This window comes from Tetrao urogallus (assembly GCF_951394365.1).
Source record: "Tetrao urogallus genome assembly, chromosome: 5".
Taxonomy (NCBI): Eukaryota; Metazoa; Chordata; class Aves; order Galliformes; family Phasianidae; genus Tetrao; species Tetrao urogallus.
The window spans coordinates 2,707,291-2,722,299 of NC_136818.1; the positions used below are offsets into that span (position 1 = coordinate 2,707,291).

Consider the following 15,009-nt stretch of genomic DNA (forward strand, 5'->3'; position numbering starts at 1 on the left):
GGTATGAGGAAGAATTTCTCCACATAAACCGGAGCGTGCTGCCCTGGGCAGCAGCAAAATTGCTGTCCTTGGGGATCTTGAAGAAATGCGGATGCTGCACGCAGGACACGGCGTGCTGCTGGACCTGGAGCGCTGCGTTGATGGCTGGGCTCAGTCTGAAGGGTCTTTTCCAACTTAAGTGATTCCGTGATTTTCACTCCTGCCATTTTCCTGGCAGCAGCTCAAGAATTAGAAACGCACAGTTTCACAAACTAAGCAGGTTTCTGTCCTCTGTGGGAAGCACGATAGTGCTAAGGAGGAAATATCAGACTCTTGAAATGTAAGGATGGGAATACCAAGCAACTGAAGTGGGCAGCCAACCAGATTTATGACACCACGTACATAATCCTATACGAACTTCAGATCTTAACGCAGTGCTAATGGAAAGAAGCGAAGCGAGTTTCTCAAGACAATTCTTAAAGCTACTTTAAATCTTCCAGCGAGCAATTGGAATGATGGCTACTCCAAGCAGTAAAAATAAGTGTCTCTAAATCAACTGGACAAGCATTGCAAAGACAAACAGGGCATTTCGCTGGTGGCGGCGAGAATTTTTTAAGGCTTCAGAAGGAAGGTTGGCTGGAATTTCTTTTAATCTGTACTCACTGGCTAACGTGGCACTGAAGAGCAATAGCGAATTACCATTTCAGTCAGCTCCTTATGACAATTCATCAACACAATCTTTTGCTTGGCAATTATTTAATACAAGGCGAAGAAATATCTAATAGGCACCGGCACCATGAAGGTACATTACCTCAAATTACTTCCTGTTTTTCCAGTATGTTTGAAAATCATTCTTACATCTTTCTAATCAAATCCTTAGATTATTTGTGAAACATCACAATTCTATCTTGAACCATGGTGGTTGTTCTTTTTTTTTCTTCTTGTCAGTGTGCAATAAACCTAACAGTTTCTAACTAAAATCATAAAAATGCCACATATTTTAAGTGGCTGCTGTGATGTAGATTTAAAAAGACTGCCAATTTTCTCAAATCTCCATTTCTGTCTAGTATCTGTGTAACGATTTAACAATAGTATTTATATAAACAGTATTTACAAAAAGTATCAGCTATACCATTTCTGTATTTCAGCCCCAATGCTAATGGAAACAAAACTTGATGTTACTGATCTGTTCCAAATGCTGAACTGTTCTATAAACAGCCTGTAATAAGCTCACAAAGCTGTAATTTTAAAAAATAACACACATGAATGTAGTTTATTGAAAGGTAACATACCATAACTTCATATTCAGGGCCCAGCAGGTTTTCCCACTTGGACTTTAGATCATATGCAGGAGGGAATGGGTCTCTTCCTAAATACGAAAGGCAGGATTAAATTTACATTTTGCATTCAGAAATACATTTGCTTCTAAACACTTCGTAAAAATTCAGTGTAAATAAAAGATTAGAGGAAATAATCAGAAATCAAAAAAAAAAAAGAAATTGCATTAAGCTGAGTCTATCAAGCAGCGCAAATCAAAAATGACTTTCTAAGGAAAACAATGCAAAATGTCAGCTAGTGCTAAAGTGTGATTTATTCAGCTGAGTGGCAGAAGAGGTGATGCTTGCATTGATGAGATGTGAGTTCTGTACCATATAGTACTGTAAATAAATCATTCTTTCAGGCTGCAAAATAAATCTCACATGACTTCATAATTTGTTCCTATAAAAATGCATGCTGCTCCAAGGGACCATTATCTTCCACCAAAATGAACCCCTGAAGAAGTAAAACACCTGACAAGATACTGCTGTTATCATGGAGCTGTGTAAGCACAATGCAGTTGTACACTTTATTTATACATTTGGCAGGTACAAAGGCTTGTCTAGTTTAATTAGGCCAGTAAGTAACATGAGCTTTAATATAAGCTCCAGTTCTAAACCAGTCTTCCGTGGGAACTTGCCTATCTTGACATTTATATCTTTTCAGCTTTCTTACTTATGCAACCAAGGCAGTATTACAGTCATGTAAGACAATTTGACAGAGCTAGACAGCATAAAATGACTGGCTGCCCCGCGTTTGACCTCCTCCAGAAGCTCAGCACACATATAAAGTTCCAAGCTGAAGCAATGTTTAACTGGTAGGAATCAAACTCTACAGCTACAAATTCCATCTAGCAGCTACAACAGCAGCAACTGGGGTCTGAATTACTGAAAACTGTTTTTTTTCCCCCTGAATGACTGTAATAGCTTGTCAGATGTCTAGACAAGGCACAGACCACTTAGTACTGCCCATGTGTCACACAGAAACTTAGAATGTAAATCACAACCTCATATTGTGCACGCAAATGAGCAAGCAAAATGCTTTGGGGGAGTAGGATAGATTTCGAAGTCATCACCAAGAAGCTCAGAACCTACCTAGTAGGAACAGCAAAGACACATGGGATGCCTAGCTGCCTTTGCTTTCAACACCTTCATAGATTGCAAAGATAAAACGTGAGCTTTGCAATAGAATCCTCATTCATCATCTTAGAACTTTGAAGTTTTCCACTAATTAAAAATAAAGATATAAAGTTAAGTTATACAACATAACTGCATTCCCTCCATCACTTTCTGTCATATCAGACAGGCAAATTCTGTCTGGCGTGCTCTGAGAAATTACATTGCTTACAGCCTAGGAACTGAGGTTTCACTTGGGAACATCCAGTGCGCCTTTAAACAACAGTCTCAAGTTGACTCAGATATTCAAGGATTCCAGCAATTCAGATGGCTGTTTTCTGTCACCAAAAGAAACTCCACCGATCATGAAAACTTGGGTGCTGGTTTTTTTTGTTTCTTTCTTTGTTTTTAGGTACAGACCACAGCTCTCTTTGAAATAAATTATCTTTATACAAGAGAAGACAATTTGTACTGCAATTCTGGATCATGTCTGGAGACTTTTTCTTCCATTTGAATTTAATTGAAGTTCCTAGGGAGAAGTCTTCTTCATGAGCTGTATTATCAAGCACAGGCTGATCGCTATCATTTACTTCCCAACTGTAGCAAAGACAGAACATCAGTGCATCTTCTTATTCCTCCTATTTGCATAAACGTTTAGAAACAAAAACTCTGCAGTTTCTTTTCTGACTATTTCCAAGCTTGAACACGCATGACTTCAGAATCTGCAAAGCCTGTGCAGTCTGATATGGATTTTAAGGTTCACCAGGAGCAATAAATCTTAGGATCAGGCTCAAAGTTCAGTTCAGCAACTGTAAACTATGCTCAAATTGGCTGAAAACAGATTTCTCCATCAGTTCCTAAACACATTACCAAAACTCTATAGGCTGTACAGAACAAGCGCTGATGCACATCTCCACATGAAGTTTGAACCTTTCTTTATTTCACACACGCTTGGAAGTCTCTGTGTGTAACTTCCTCAGAACTGTGGAAAGCAGGACGAGCAGGTTTGGATTAGATACATTTAGTTCCAACGCTGTCGCTCAATTCACCTAAATGCTCCTTTTCCTCCCCAAACAGCTTTTTCCACGTGACAGTTAATAGAAGGTTTCTTTAGTTTCTCACCCAGCTGGACTTCTCATGACCTGAGATATGTACTACATCTTCTGGAATGTGCTTCAGAAATGAAAACGCTTCCCAGAACAGCTTCTATTAGCAATAACTTTCAACATCATTACACTCCTGTCCTTCTGCCTGCACTTCACCAGTTTTTCCTTTCTCACTAGGCAGCATCAATTAAAAAAGAAACAATCACACATACTGTAAAAATCGTATTTTTGGGGGCAAAATTGCTGGCTTCTTCTGAACTGGAATCTTTTCTTCTTGCAATCTCCTCTGGATTTCATAAACTCACTACACAAGGACTCCTTTCATCCTCTATCTCCTGTGCTCTAGTATATTTCACTAACACATTTCATCTTCCCTTACTGTTGGATGTTTTTCTCCAGCCATCTTTAAGCTCCTGGCTACCATCATCACATCTTCAGATTCTGAGCACTGCTTCAAGGCAGAAGAAAGCAGTTCTGCCCAGCCCACAGCCTTGCGGATGCAGCTGTTAAGTTAATTGCCCTTGGTGTGCTAGCAGAAAGTTTCAGGCCTTGTGCACACTGCATCCTAAACCGTGTTGCATTTGTAACAGCATTGTTTAAGCACATCTTAGCCTGGTCAGAATTAGTATTTAATACCTCTCCAGGAAACACAATTTAATAAGAATTTCACGCAACTGGGCTTAAAAGGAAGCAATACATAATTTAGAAAACATACTTTTTGCATTAAACTTTCAAAAGCATTTCCAGAGAATAGTCGGAGCCTCAAATTAGCAGTGTTTACTTTAGCACCATTATAATGAAGTGTCCATCACCATGTCCAAAATAAGCACCTATCTTTGGAATCTGGCGACGACACCGAGGTGAAATCTTAGACATCATACTTCAGCACAAATAGAATTTGCAATTAAGTATTTCAACTTTTTAGCAAAGATACACACATTTTATAGCAAAAAGGTTTTGCAGAACCCTGTAAATTAATGTGGTTTTTCCCTATGAAAAATCAGTTTAATCAAGCAATGATGTTTGCTTATTAAAGGCCACCGATTCTGAACTCCATCATAAAACCACGTCCCTTTCATTTTCCTGAAGGTCCCAAAAGGACCAGCACAACCAGATGATACCAAGGGCAACATCCAACTCAGACAAAGAATACCTGCACTGATTAAATTTTGATATCTCAAGACACACTGTGCAAACAAACACATCAATCTGCATTATCCAGGGTAAGGGGAACTTGTGTACTATGGGTTTTTCCATTCTTCCATGTATACTTGCTCCCTGATGCACCATGATACTGTCTCTGCTAGCAAACAGGAAGGGTCTAGCCAGGAGGTATGAATTCTAGGCATAAGGTTCTTCTCACTCAGGTACATCTGCACCATACTCCATAGTGCTCCAAGAAAGGGATCATGAGATTAGCACAGCATTGGAAATGAGGGGGGGCCACTCACATACATAAAATTTGGTTACAAACACCTACAAAAACTAGGAGTTTGGTGCATTTAAGGAGAGGCAATGGATCCATATCAAAGAAACTGAGTATGCAGTGAAAAGGGCTCAAGAATAGAGTTAGATCCAAGCTGCCTCTTAGCGGGACAGAAAGCTCTAAGACAGGTGTAAATATTGCATCTTGAGACAAAGGGTTTGGTAACTTCAAGACAGGTAAAAGCCATTTTGGTTCCCTACACAAACTGGTCTTGGCATTGATGTACTGTACAAGCACAGTGCTAGGTACCAGGTAACAAATTCCTCAGGAAGTTCTCTTTGTATCAGGGTAGACATCTGCCACCTGTGACACAAAATAACCCAATCACAAGTAGTCAGGAATTGACTACAGAGATATTGTTCACTTCACCAGAAGAGAAGACCTTATGCACAGAAAGTTCAATAGGATTTAGAGCAAAGAAAGGACTAGGTAATTGAAACAGAACAGTATATTATTCTTCCAGCCTCTGGCACAGTGAGCCTACGTCCTCCCGGCTCTTCTGAGCCTAAAAACATCCTGCAGCTCCTAAATACACCCTACTGTTAAGTCCTTAAATTCTTCTACCAGTGTAAATACAGATCAATATACACTTGTCACTCATGCAGCTAAAACAATGATTTGATAACCTTAAACCATAGCTACTCAATCACCTCTGTTTTGGCTTCCTATTTCTGGGAACATGCAAAAGTCACAACAAAGGATGTCTGGTTATAAGGCTTGGACAGAAAAGTAAAACAGAATGGAGCATAGAAACTGCTAACATTCCTCTCATTTCCAGGTTGTCTTTAATACTGACAGATCTTCCACAGTCATAGCAAAATTGTTATTCATTGACAGTCATAATTTAGACTCCTCAATTGCATCTACATATTTAAGAAACTACAAGGCATAAGGATAATTTATGCTGACTTCAACACAATCTGTAGAAATTCACCCAGAAGTTACTGTAGATACGGCCAGAAATCAGCAGAGAACTGAAGCATACCTTCTGGAAAGACCAAGCCCGAAGAAATCCATGCCTTTGTGATCTGTCTCTATGCCCAACTGCCTCTAATGGTAAAAACGCATGTCTAATTTCAACTCCTATCCAGCTTCCAATTCCAGTTATCAGGTTTTATAATGCCTTTGCCAGATTCTCATCTAGCTACACTAGTGTGCAGTCAACAGCCTCCCAGTCCATCTAGTATGCTCAGGACAAGCAAGCCAGAGACTCAACTCTAGTTTCCAGCAGCAGTATGGGAGGAAGCACTATGCAACGATATTAGCACTGCAAGATAAATGAGTTGGGTCTGGGAAATAGCAGACAGCAATGAGAGGCTCATTGCCAAGTCAGGAATCTCACAGGAGGTCAACGTAACTTATGCCAGGCTTCCTGCTTCTCTGGCACTCCAGGAAATATCAGTGATCAGGAGCACAATAAGCAGGGCAAGCAAACAGGAGGGAGGCAGTTGGTACACAGATGAGACAGAAGTTACTCATGGAAAATGACCTACAAATGAAGATGTCACAAGACATGAATCCCCATCTCTGCAGCTGCAGTCAGCTCCGGTACTTCAGCAAGCCCTGTTCATTTACAAATTCCTGAAAAGTTGCTGCAGCCCAGGTCACAGGCCACGAGAGGCCAGGTCAAGGAGCTCAGGAGGTGAGTTCTGATCAAGTGTCTGCAGGGCCAGAATGTTAGTTCATGGGCATCATGAACTAACAAATACTTAGACAAGGCTCTGCAGAGGTGGGAGCTTAAGACCTGCGAGTACAAGAAGGAAGACATGACTGAGGAAAGATTGGACTGCCAAGTAAAGGTGAACTCCCAAGAGGGTAGAAACTGACTGTGACTTCTGGCAGGAAGAGGAATGCTCCATCTCCATGCCGTTCACTTAGTGATTTGGTTCAAGGTCCTGACAGCAGAGGAGGATGAAAAAATTCTATCAGAAGACTGCAGGCAGGACACCTCACATCATCAGAGAAAGATCATGCATAGAAAGAAGAGCAGGTGAGCTGGAGCAATTCAGCTGTACAGAGCTAACGGGATTCATTCTATAGTCCTGAAAGGGCTGTAACATCCATGGATGTTATCTACCAACATGCCAGCAAGTCTGTGGACAGTGTTACTTTTGGGGTATGAGGTTGGGCGAAGGAGTTGATCAATCTAACAGGTAGTGCTTTACTTCAAAAAGGACTTGAATAAAAGGCCCTACGGAACAAAGACTGAAGACCACACAGGCCATGAGAGATAATCAGTATTGAAACTAGGTTAAAGGCTTTTTCAAAGACTCAGAAGAAACACTGTGAGACATTCTATCCACCTGATTTATGCAGAATCTGCTTAGTTTCATTTTGAAAATTACCCTTTTGTTTTTGGTTTTCCTCATTCCTACTGTCCACATTAGTTTCAGTCCCTAAAGCTTCAGAAGATGCTAAAGCTGGAACACTTGGCAGCACTGTGAAAATAGATGGGAAAAAAAATAAATCAGACAGATCCTGCAAAACATATGAAGTAGTAACAACACTTCTTTTTCTGCCATTTTTGTTTGCGTTTTGGTTACATAGGAGTATTTCACCTTCTACAGTAAGCCCTTACCAAACCTAGAATCACGTGGGACTTAGTCCTAGTTGTTAGATTAAGTCACTGTAAATTCAGCAGATAAATCAGTTACTGAAAAAGGGAGGGGAAAAGAAAAGTCTTACCTTTATCTGAACATCTTTCTGAAGAAACAGTCGAAGGCCTCCTCCTGAGCAAGGTGAGGCGTACAACCTGCCCGGTGTTACGCAGCGTCTCTACCACTTCTTGGTTGGTAAAATCCTGTATATTAACTCCATCAACCTAAATCACATCATATAGCAGTTGTCACATCCCATTCTTATGCTGTACCGTACATTTTAAGGGATGGCCACATTATTTTGTGCAGATGTTACAAGGTTATTCACCCAAGATTTTGCAAAAACTGTCTCATGAAAACAGTTACATTTCACTGATCAGATAAAATTTTCTAAATGCATTTTAAAAGGAAACACAGCAGTAGTTTCTCTTGTGTTCATGGGCCAACAATAAAACAGGAGATTGCTATTCTAAGTGTGCACTGATTTCTCCCTATGATTTTTTTTTTTTTTTTAATTTGCAAAGAACAACTTGAAAAGCATCACGGATGAAGCAAGAGTAGTCAACCTAGACATCTTTTCAGTTAAGAATCACTGCTAGCATACTGCACACAGCCCTATGTACACAACTGTATAATCAACTTTGAACAGCTTAATTAATAAACAAATTCAGATGCTTCAATTTACAGTTAGATTACTGTATACTCTCATTGTTACACCACACATCTATAGGGGCTTCACCTGCAAACAGCAGATAAAAGCTGAAGTTGATATCAAAATTTCACTTTCGTAAAGGAGAAGTTGACTTGGGAAGGTCCTGGTACAGCACACAACTGTAAACAGCATTTTTAGATCAGAAATGTTATTTCTGAAAATAAAAAGATCGTGCGATTCATTCCTGCGATTCATTCCTGCTTGTTCTGTGAATGCAATATCGGCCATTATTCAAATCAGTCCCATTCAAAGCTTTTAAGTTTTCTACAGATAAATCCTGGGCTTTCAAATATAACTTGTGACTATTAATATTTTGATTGTATCCACAGTATTCTACACACTAATTAAGATCATAAAGTGTGCTGCATCTTACAAAATCTTAACTACCCTCAAATCCCGTTGAATTCAATAGAAGCTAATGCTTCTCATTTTTACTTTAGGCCAAAAGCCAAGATTCTCCACTCAAACATTTTAATCCAAATGCCTGCCTCTTTGATAGTTAACTACCATTTAATACTTATTTGAACAACGACAAAAAATATTTTAACCACAGAAAGCCAAAGCTCATTGCTGTAAAAATTCAAACAGAACATTTTAAGATGTTTCATCTATTCTACCTAAACAAATTCTTACTTTACAAAGCAGAGAAGGCTTAATTAATTTTAGAAAGTCTCTAGTAAGTTGTTCTTTCAATGCTGAGACATGAAATGGACCATCAGTTTACAGTACATAAGCAGAATATTTTACTTACAGCAACAATTTTGTCATGAACGTGAATTTGGCCATTGTGGTCAGCAGCGCTGCCAGGTATTATGTTTTTCACAAAAATCCCTGAAGATTCTGCTGCCAGTGACAAGGGAGGAAGGGAAACAAGTCATTAAGATAACCTGATTTATTTCCTTATTAAGCTTTTTTAACTACAGCATTTCTCGCACAGTTGTCCACACAGCTACAATGCTGCAAACAACCAACATTTGCACATGACCACTTTCACAGCACGACATGGAGTAACTGAGGACATCTGAAGGAAATAACTAGCAGTGGCACAAGCAGCACACAACCTATATGCTGACTTTGATATTTTTTCTTAGAAGTGGCTCACAGAAGGCCACCTCCTCCATGGATTCGTTCATTTCATGGGCCTTAAACCACAATCACATAAATCCATGCTGCATTTGATTTCAACAGGACTACCCAAGCTAAAAGTAAAGTATGTGCTTAAGCACTTTGATCAAGACTTCAATCATCCTCTTCTAGCTAAAGAATTTAGTCCTTTAAGTCTTAATGAAAAAGGATTTAAAAAAAAAAAAAAAAAAAGGGAAACATGGTAATCAGAAAAGCTGTCCTTTGTCATGTTTGAAGTTTGATTATTAATTTTAACTTCTAATTAGATGTAGGAAAGTAAAAAAAAGAAAAAAGCAACAAAAAACCCACAACTAACAAATCCACAATAGTATAATCACCAGTTGAAATAGTAACTTCTCCCTTCCACCACCTCCCCACAGTCCCCATACAAAAAAAAAAAAAAAAGCTGATCTTTAACCATATTGGCACTTCATCCATCTTTTTGTCAGCACTAAACTTCCTCTGATATCTGTCCAACACGACTTCTCCATGCTCAGCAATCTCCCCTGCTGCCACTACAAACCCACCTTTTCTCTTTGCCTCCCTGACCCAGTCCTCAGCACCCACCACACCAGCCTGAGATTCCTCAACAGCAAGCCCGCAGTATGCCCTGGCAATCAAGAGAGCAGTAATGCAATCCTACTTGCATCACATTCCCAGCATACTTTATCAAGTGCTATGAGAAGATTCTATCATTTGTGAAACCAACAGTTCACATTAAAGCTGTCATCCAGTCTTAAAAGGGGGAAAAATATCTTAGCAAAGGTATTTTTAGCTGTTCCCTAAGTTTAGGTACAGAAACACTCATCCACCAAAGAGTCACAAATCACCCTGTGATAGTGGCATACACATCACACTCATCTGTGAATCTCTGTACCCCCTGCCTGGCAGAGAAATGGACTATTTAATCCGATTGATCATTTCTATTCTAAAACCTACAATTCATTAAATAAATGAAAGTGCATGCTGAGCTATTTTGGACGTACTGAAGATGTCATTCAAAAACAGATGCAAACTGGGGACGTGCAATTCTCTGTTTTTTAAACTCTTCTTAAAACGTTCCATCTGAAATGTGAAAGGTATCACAGAGCAAAGCAAGGAATACTGTAGGCAGCCTGCATAAGCAGGAACTCCCTGTTACAGTTTAACACAGTAACAACACAAAGATGTAAGATCCACAGTCCAGCAGTCAAGTGGGAGCCATTTAATAAGATAATTACAACTCTAAAAAAAAAAATAATCTATGGCTCAATTTTACTTTGTAGCAAGTTCTTTAAACACCATCTTCATAGATTCTGTAGGTTATACTGTTTCAAAGAAGTGCTCTCCATTTGATGTGCAGTGAATAAAGAGCATTTGAAAAGCTCCTGTCCTGGACTTGACTAAATCCCATAGAACTCACCTACATCGCATGCGCCAGCATATCCAACAATTGTTATCCCCAGGCTTTGCCCGTTCTTTTTTATAAGTTCAACATCATGGGTCTCAAAAAGAGCAGTATTATCCTATAAATAAAGCACAAGGCAGTTAAAAAAAAGCTAGTTTCTCAGTACCAATAGTGTATTGCAGGTTAAGATCTTCATAAGCAAGCAGTGATATTGATTTTCCTATTTTAGGAGGTTTTACACTTGCAAAGGTGAAACGTCCAGGATTTTCTCAATGTCTCACCCAAAGTCATTAATTGCTTTCAAAATTCTTTGCTACTATTTCTCCACATACTTGACAGATATATAATATTCATATTTCATTGAAAACAAAAGTTGTCATTAGGCTGCTTAAGGCCCTTGGGTTCCACTGCCGTTTGGTAATAACAGACTTCCCAGTAAACCCCGAAAGTCAACAGAAATCTTAAACACCTTTGCCTTTCCTGATAAGAAATGTCACGAATCCACTTGTGCAAGCTGTTTCTGCTGGACAGTTAAGAAGTCAGAAAACTGGGATACATATGCAGGCTTATCACATCACACATTCCTGTCAGAAAACAGTAATGCTAAGGAAGTGAGGAGCAACAGAAAAGGGATTTCAAAGCAGAGGTAGGTTTGATGTCCTTAAAGAAAGGCAATCACACATACACATGGTAGACACACTTGTACTAACAGAAGCAGTTGCCTTCTTAAATGCAGCTATGCGCGACCATGCAGGTGCCTGAGCTTATTCCTTGTTTTTATGCTACACTCCAAACCACAAAACCATATCAAAAGTCAATCTTTAGAAAGGTTGCTTCATTGACAATGATAACAATCAATTAGTACATACAGGTCCTTCTTTGTGGCAAGGAACACAAAAACAGTATTTTGTACCGGAAACAAAACTTGGGCCAAGTTTTTACATAGCACAGGCCTCAGAAAATATGATAGAGTTAGAAAGTAATTCTTCATAGCTCCTCTGATTATGAATTTCTGTCATTATTTTCTTAAGAACAGAGTATTTGATGAGAGAGGCCCACATTTAAGACTCCAGCCTTAAGGCATGCAGACTACCCATTTCATTTCTCTGTCACTCCAAATTCCTACTATACTTCCAATAAAAGGAGCTGCAGTCACAGGAGCCCAAAGAGATGCAAGGTACGCACTTCTCCCCATAGCTGACGTCTGCCTTTGCAGTGACTGCCCAGTAAGCAAGAAGGTGAGTTTCTAACAACATGACTGCTAGTCTGACCTTTAAAGATGGTGCTTTAAAGAATTCACTCACTTCACTCATATTCAGAAAACTAGATAAGGGAGAAAAGGCTACTGAGATTCTACACCTAAATCTAAGCAGCACAGGAGTAGCAGATGGTGCACAAGCACAGCTTTGTTTATGTTTCAAGACCTACTGTACACTTAGTGTAGCATTTGTTGATTTTAATTACTCAAAACTGAAAAGAATGACTTCAAAAACAAGAGACTTTGATATGACCATGTTAAGATTTGCTAAAACAAGTTTCAAAATTTTTAGATATATTTCCTATCACAGACAGTAGTGTAGACTATGAAAACATCACACTTATGCTTCATAAAAAGATGATAGTGCTGAATAATTCTGGTCTGGCCATGGCACTCTGGCTTTCAGACTAGGGAAATTCACACCAAGGTTTTAAATCCTCTTACAAATGATTGATTAGCAAAAATATAATTCATGAAAAAGGAGAACTAGAAGCACCATTTATTGATAATATTCATGGCCTTGGTAATTAAGTGAATGCTTTGAAATAAATTCCACACAGGCGGCCATTTTGATCCCAAGATTAGGGGCATTAATAACATTAAAAACAAGGGGGAAATCACAGAAGATGGAGCTAAAGTAATGATCACTTAAGTATATAAACACAATAACTGGAAACTCAGGAGAAGTGTTTCAGGTATCAAAAATGCTCTCTGTTCCCCTCCTTTCTGGTCCCAAGCCACAAACATACTTACAAAAAAAACAACCCATCAGCAGACATCAGATACTTACATTTCCATTCTGAAATGAAGGCAGTGCACTGACTGGCCAGCTCGCAGGAGCTGGTGGACTCCCTGTAATTTCACACTTCGGGTCTCTCGCAACAACCATCCTAACAGAATTCCCACAGTTTCTCAGCACTTGGGCGACTTGCTCGCTGCTCATTCCCTGCACGTTGGTCCCTCCAATCTGTAAGATGTGATCTCCAGTTCGCAGCCTCCCATCCTTCAAACATAAATAACATTGCAAAAAATTTTTTCAGGATATAAAAGCTGAAACTGCCTACGGAAATTTTCATGACAGCCAATACGACAGAATACAACCAGGCTGACCATCATTGTGACATATAAAGTAATTCAAGGATGTTTTCAAAATATTAAGTGCTGTTTTTCCCACAGCAGTAAACCATGGCAAACCAGGCTTTTCAAAACTAAGATACGCACAGGTTGAATGCCATTGTTCCTAAGGAAATGGCTGCTTTTCTTATTTAGGAAAAGAAGGGCAACAACATCCTAGAATCATAAAATGGCTCGGGTTGGAAGGGATCTCGAAGACATACAGTTCCAACCCCAAAATATATAATCTTACAGGCTGTTACATACTGCAGTTTCCTGGAATAAACTGCATAGAACAGGGGTTAGAATTTAAAGTTGCTAATAATGCTTCTGTATTAACTTGGCAATTCTTTTTTCACACGACTGGCTCCAACTCAAGCGAGTAACTCCACTGAAGGTAACAGGGCTTTGCACACACACAAACCATTTTTCATGTGATGATTATAATTCATGGCCCACATCATCACTCCTAGTATAAGCAAGCATTCATAGCACCAAATGCTCAGCTGGTATTGATCAGCACAGCCCTACCATCTTAGGTGCACTGATTTATACAGCAATCATAGTGGAGTTATTTCCAGGACTAACTCAAACTCATTTACAAATCCATCCAATTTTAACATATATATGCACTCATTATTTCACATGTTCTTAATGATGTCTCATTCAGCTGAGAATGATGTGGTGAGTTCTTAACTTACATGCTTCATTTGTAGCCAAGACACTTTATTCCTTACAGCAAAACAGGTGCTACACAATAATTAAAAAATACTCATATATACATGTCAGGTTTAGGGAAAGTCAGTCAAATAAGAGCCAGCATTTTCCATTAAAGCTCCCCAAATCTCAGTTTTTGTTTCCATCCTATACTAGAGGAAGTAATTTAATAGAACATACATTCTTTTATATGCTACTGGGTCTTGACTGTATGGAGTACATGGGCTTCAGTTCTCAATGCAACAGCTTTTCATGACCAAATTCACATTAGAAATCCAGATCTTGCATGTGTTCTGCTACAGAAATGTAGCAACACTCAGTGCTGGATGTTTAAAGATTGGCAATCAAAAGTTGCAAATCAAACTTATACAACTTTAAAAAATATCAGAAACTTCAGAAAGTCTTGCGGAAAGTATCAGAAGTGCTGAAACTATCAGAAGGTCAGACAACTTCTTAGCATTTCTGCATGTTCAACAATGTTGCATAAGCCAAAGCACATCTGAGAAACAACTTAATTTGTATCAGGTGCTGACTTTTTCCTCAATCATATCTTCAACATACTTATTTACGAAGTATATGTTGGCATTCAGACTTTGATGCTATCAGCTTCCTTTAGTTTAAGCATACTAGTTTATTTTAAGGCTGTCAAAAGCAGTTAATTATACTTTGCAATCAAATAAGAAGTGACATAATATAACAAATTACCCGATCTGCTAATCCTCCAGGAACAATGGTTCTTACAACTACACCACTCAGCTTTCCTCCTACAATTCCAAAGCCTAATCCCGAGCCATCATTAATCAGCTCAACGTTTTCAACGTGGCCCCAACGAATCTGCAATTAATAAGAAGAGAAGACTTTAATTTCAGTCCATCTTTAACGTCTCTCAGTTTCACCTGTACCAGCAGCAAGAAAAAAAATCAAAGCACCTCTTCTTTCTTTGCCACTTATGGAGATCTCTTGGATTTTTCTTCCATTGGATTCATTTCCTTATAAATATGCAGTGGGATTTTCTCATCTCTTATTAAGCATACACTTTGTCCTTTACTTTCATAACAGGATACTAGGAAAAAGCTTGACTAAGAAGAAGTAATTCT

The 15,009-nt window shown here is 39.0% G+C and overlaps 1 protein-coding gene across 1 annotated transcript in view; it reads right to left on the reverse strand.

Annotated features, from left to right (window-relative positions):
- The window catches only part of PATJ (PATJ crumbs cell polarity complex component), a gene marked incomplete at both ends in the record, with an annotated part of 132,519 nt that overhangs the window by 110,600 nt on the left and 6,910 nt on the right, over positions 1 to 15,009 (reverse strand). Inside the window, 7 exons of the mRNA XM_079536430.1 lie at positions 1,272 to 1,348; positions 7,307 to 7,441; positions 7,689 to 7,824; positions 9,064 to 9,155; positions 10,840 to 10,942; positions 12,873 to 13,085; positions 14,618 to 14,746. Of these exons, the coding sequence (XP_079392556.1) occupies positions 1,272 to 1,348; positions 7,307 to 7,441; positions 7,689 to 7,824; positions 9,064 to 9,155; positions 10,840 to 10,942; positions 12,873 to 13,085; positions 14,618 to 14,746 (885 nt within the window). The remainder of the gene's footprint in view (positions 1 to 1,271; positions 1,349 to 7,306; positions 7,442 to 7,688; positions 7,825 to 9,063; positions 9,156 to 10,839; positions 10,943 to 12,872; positions 13,086 to 14,617; positions 14,747 to 15,009) is intronic.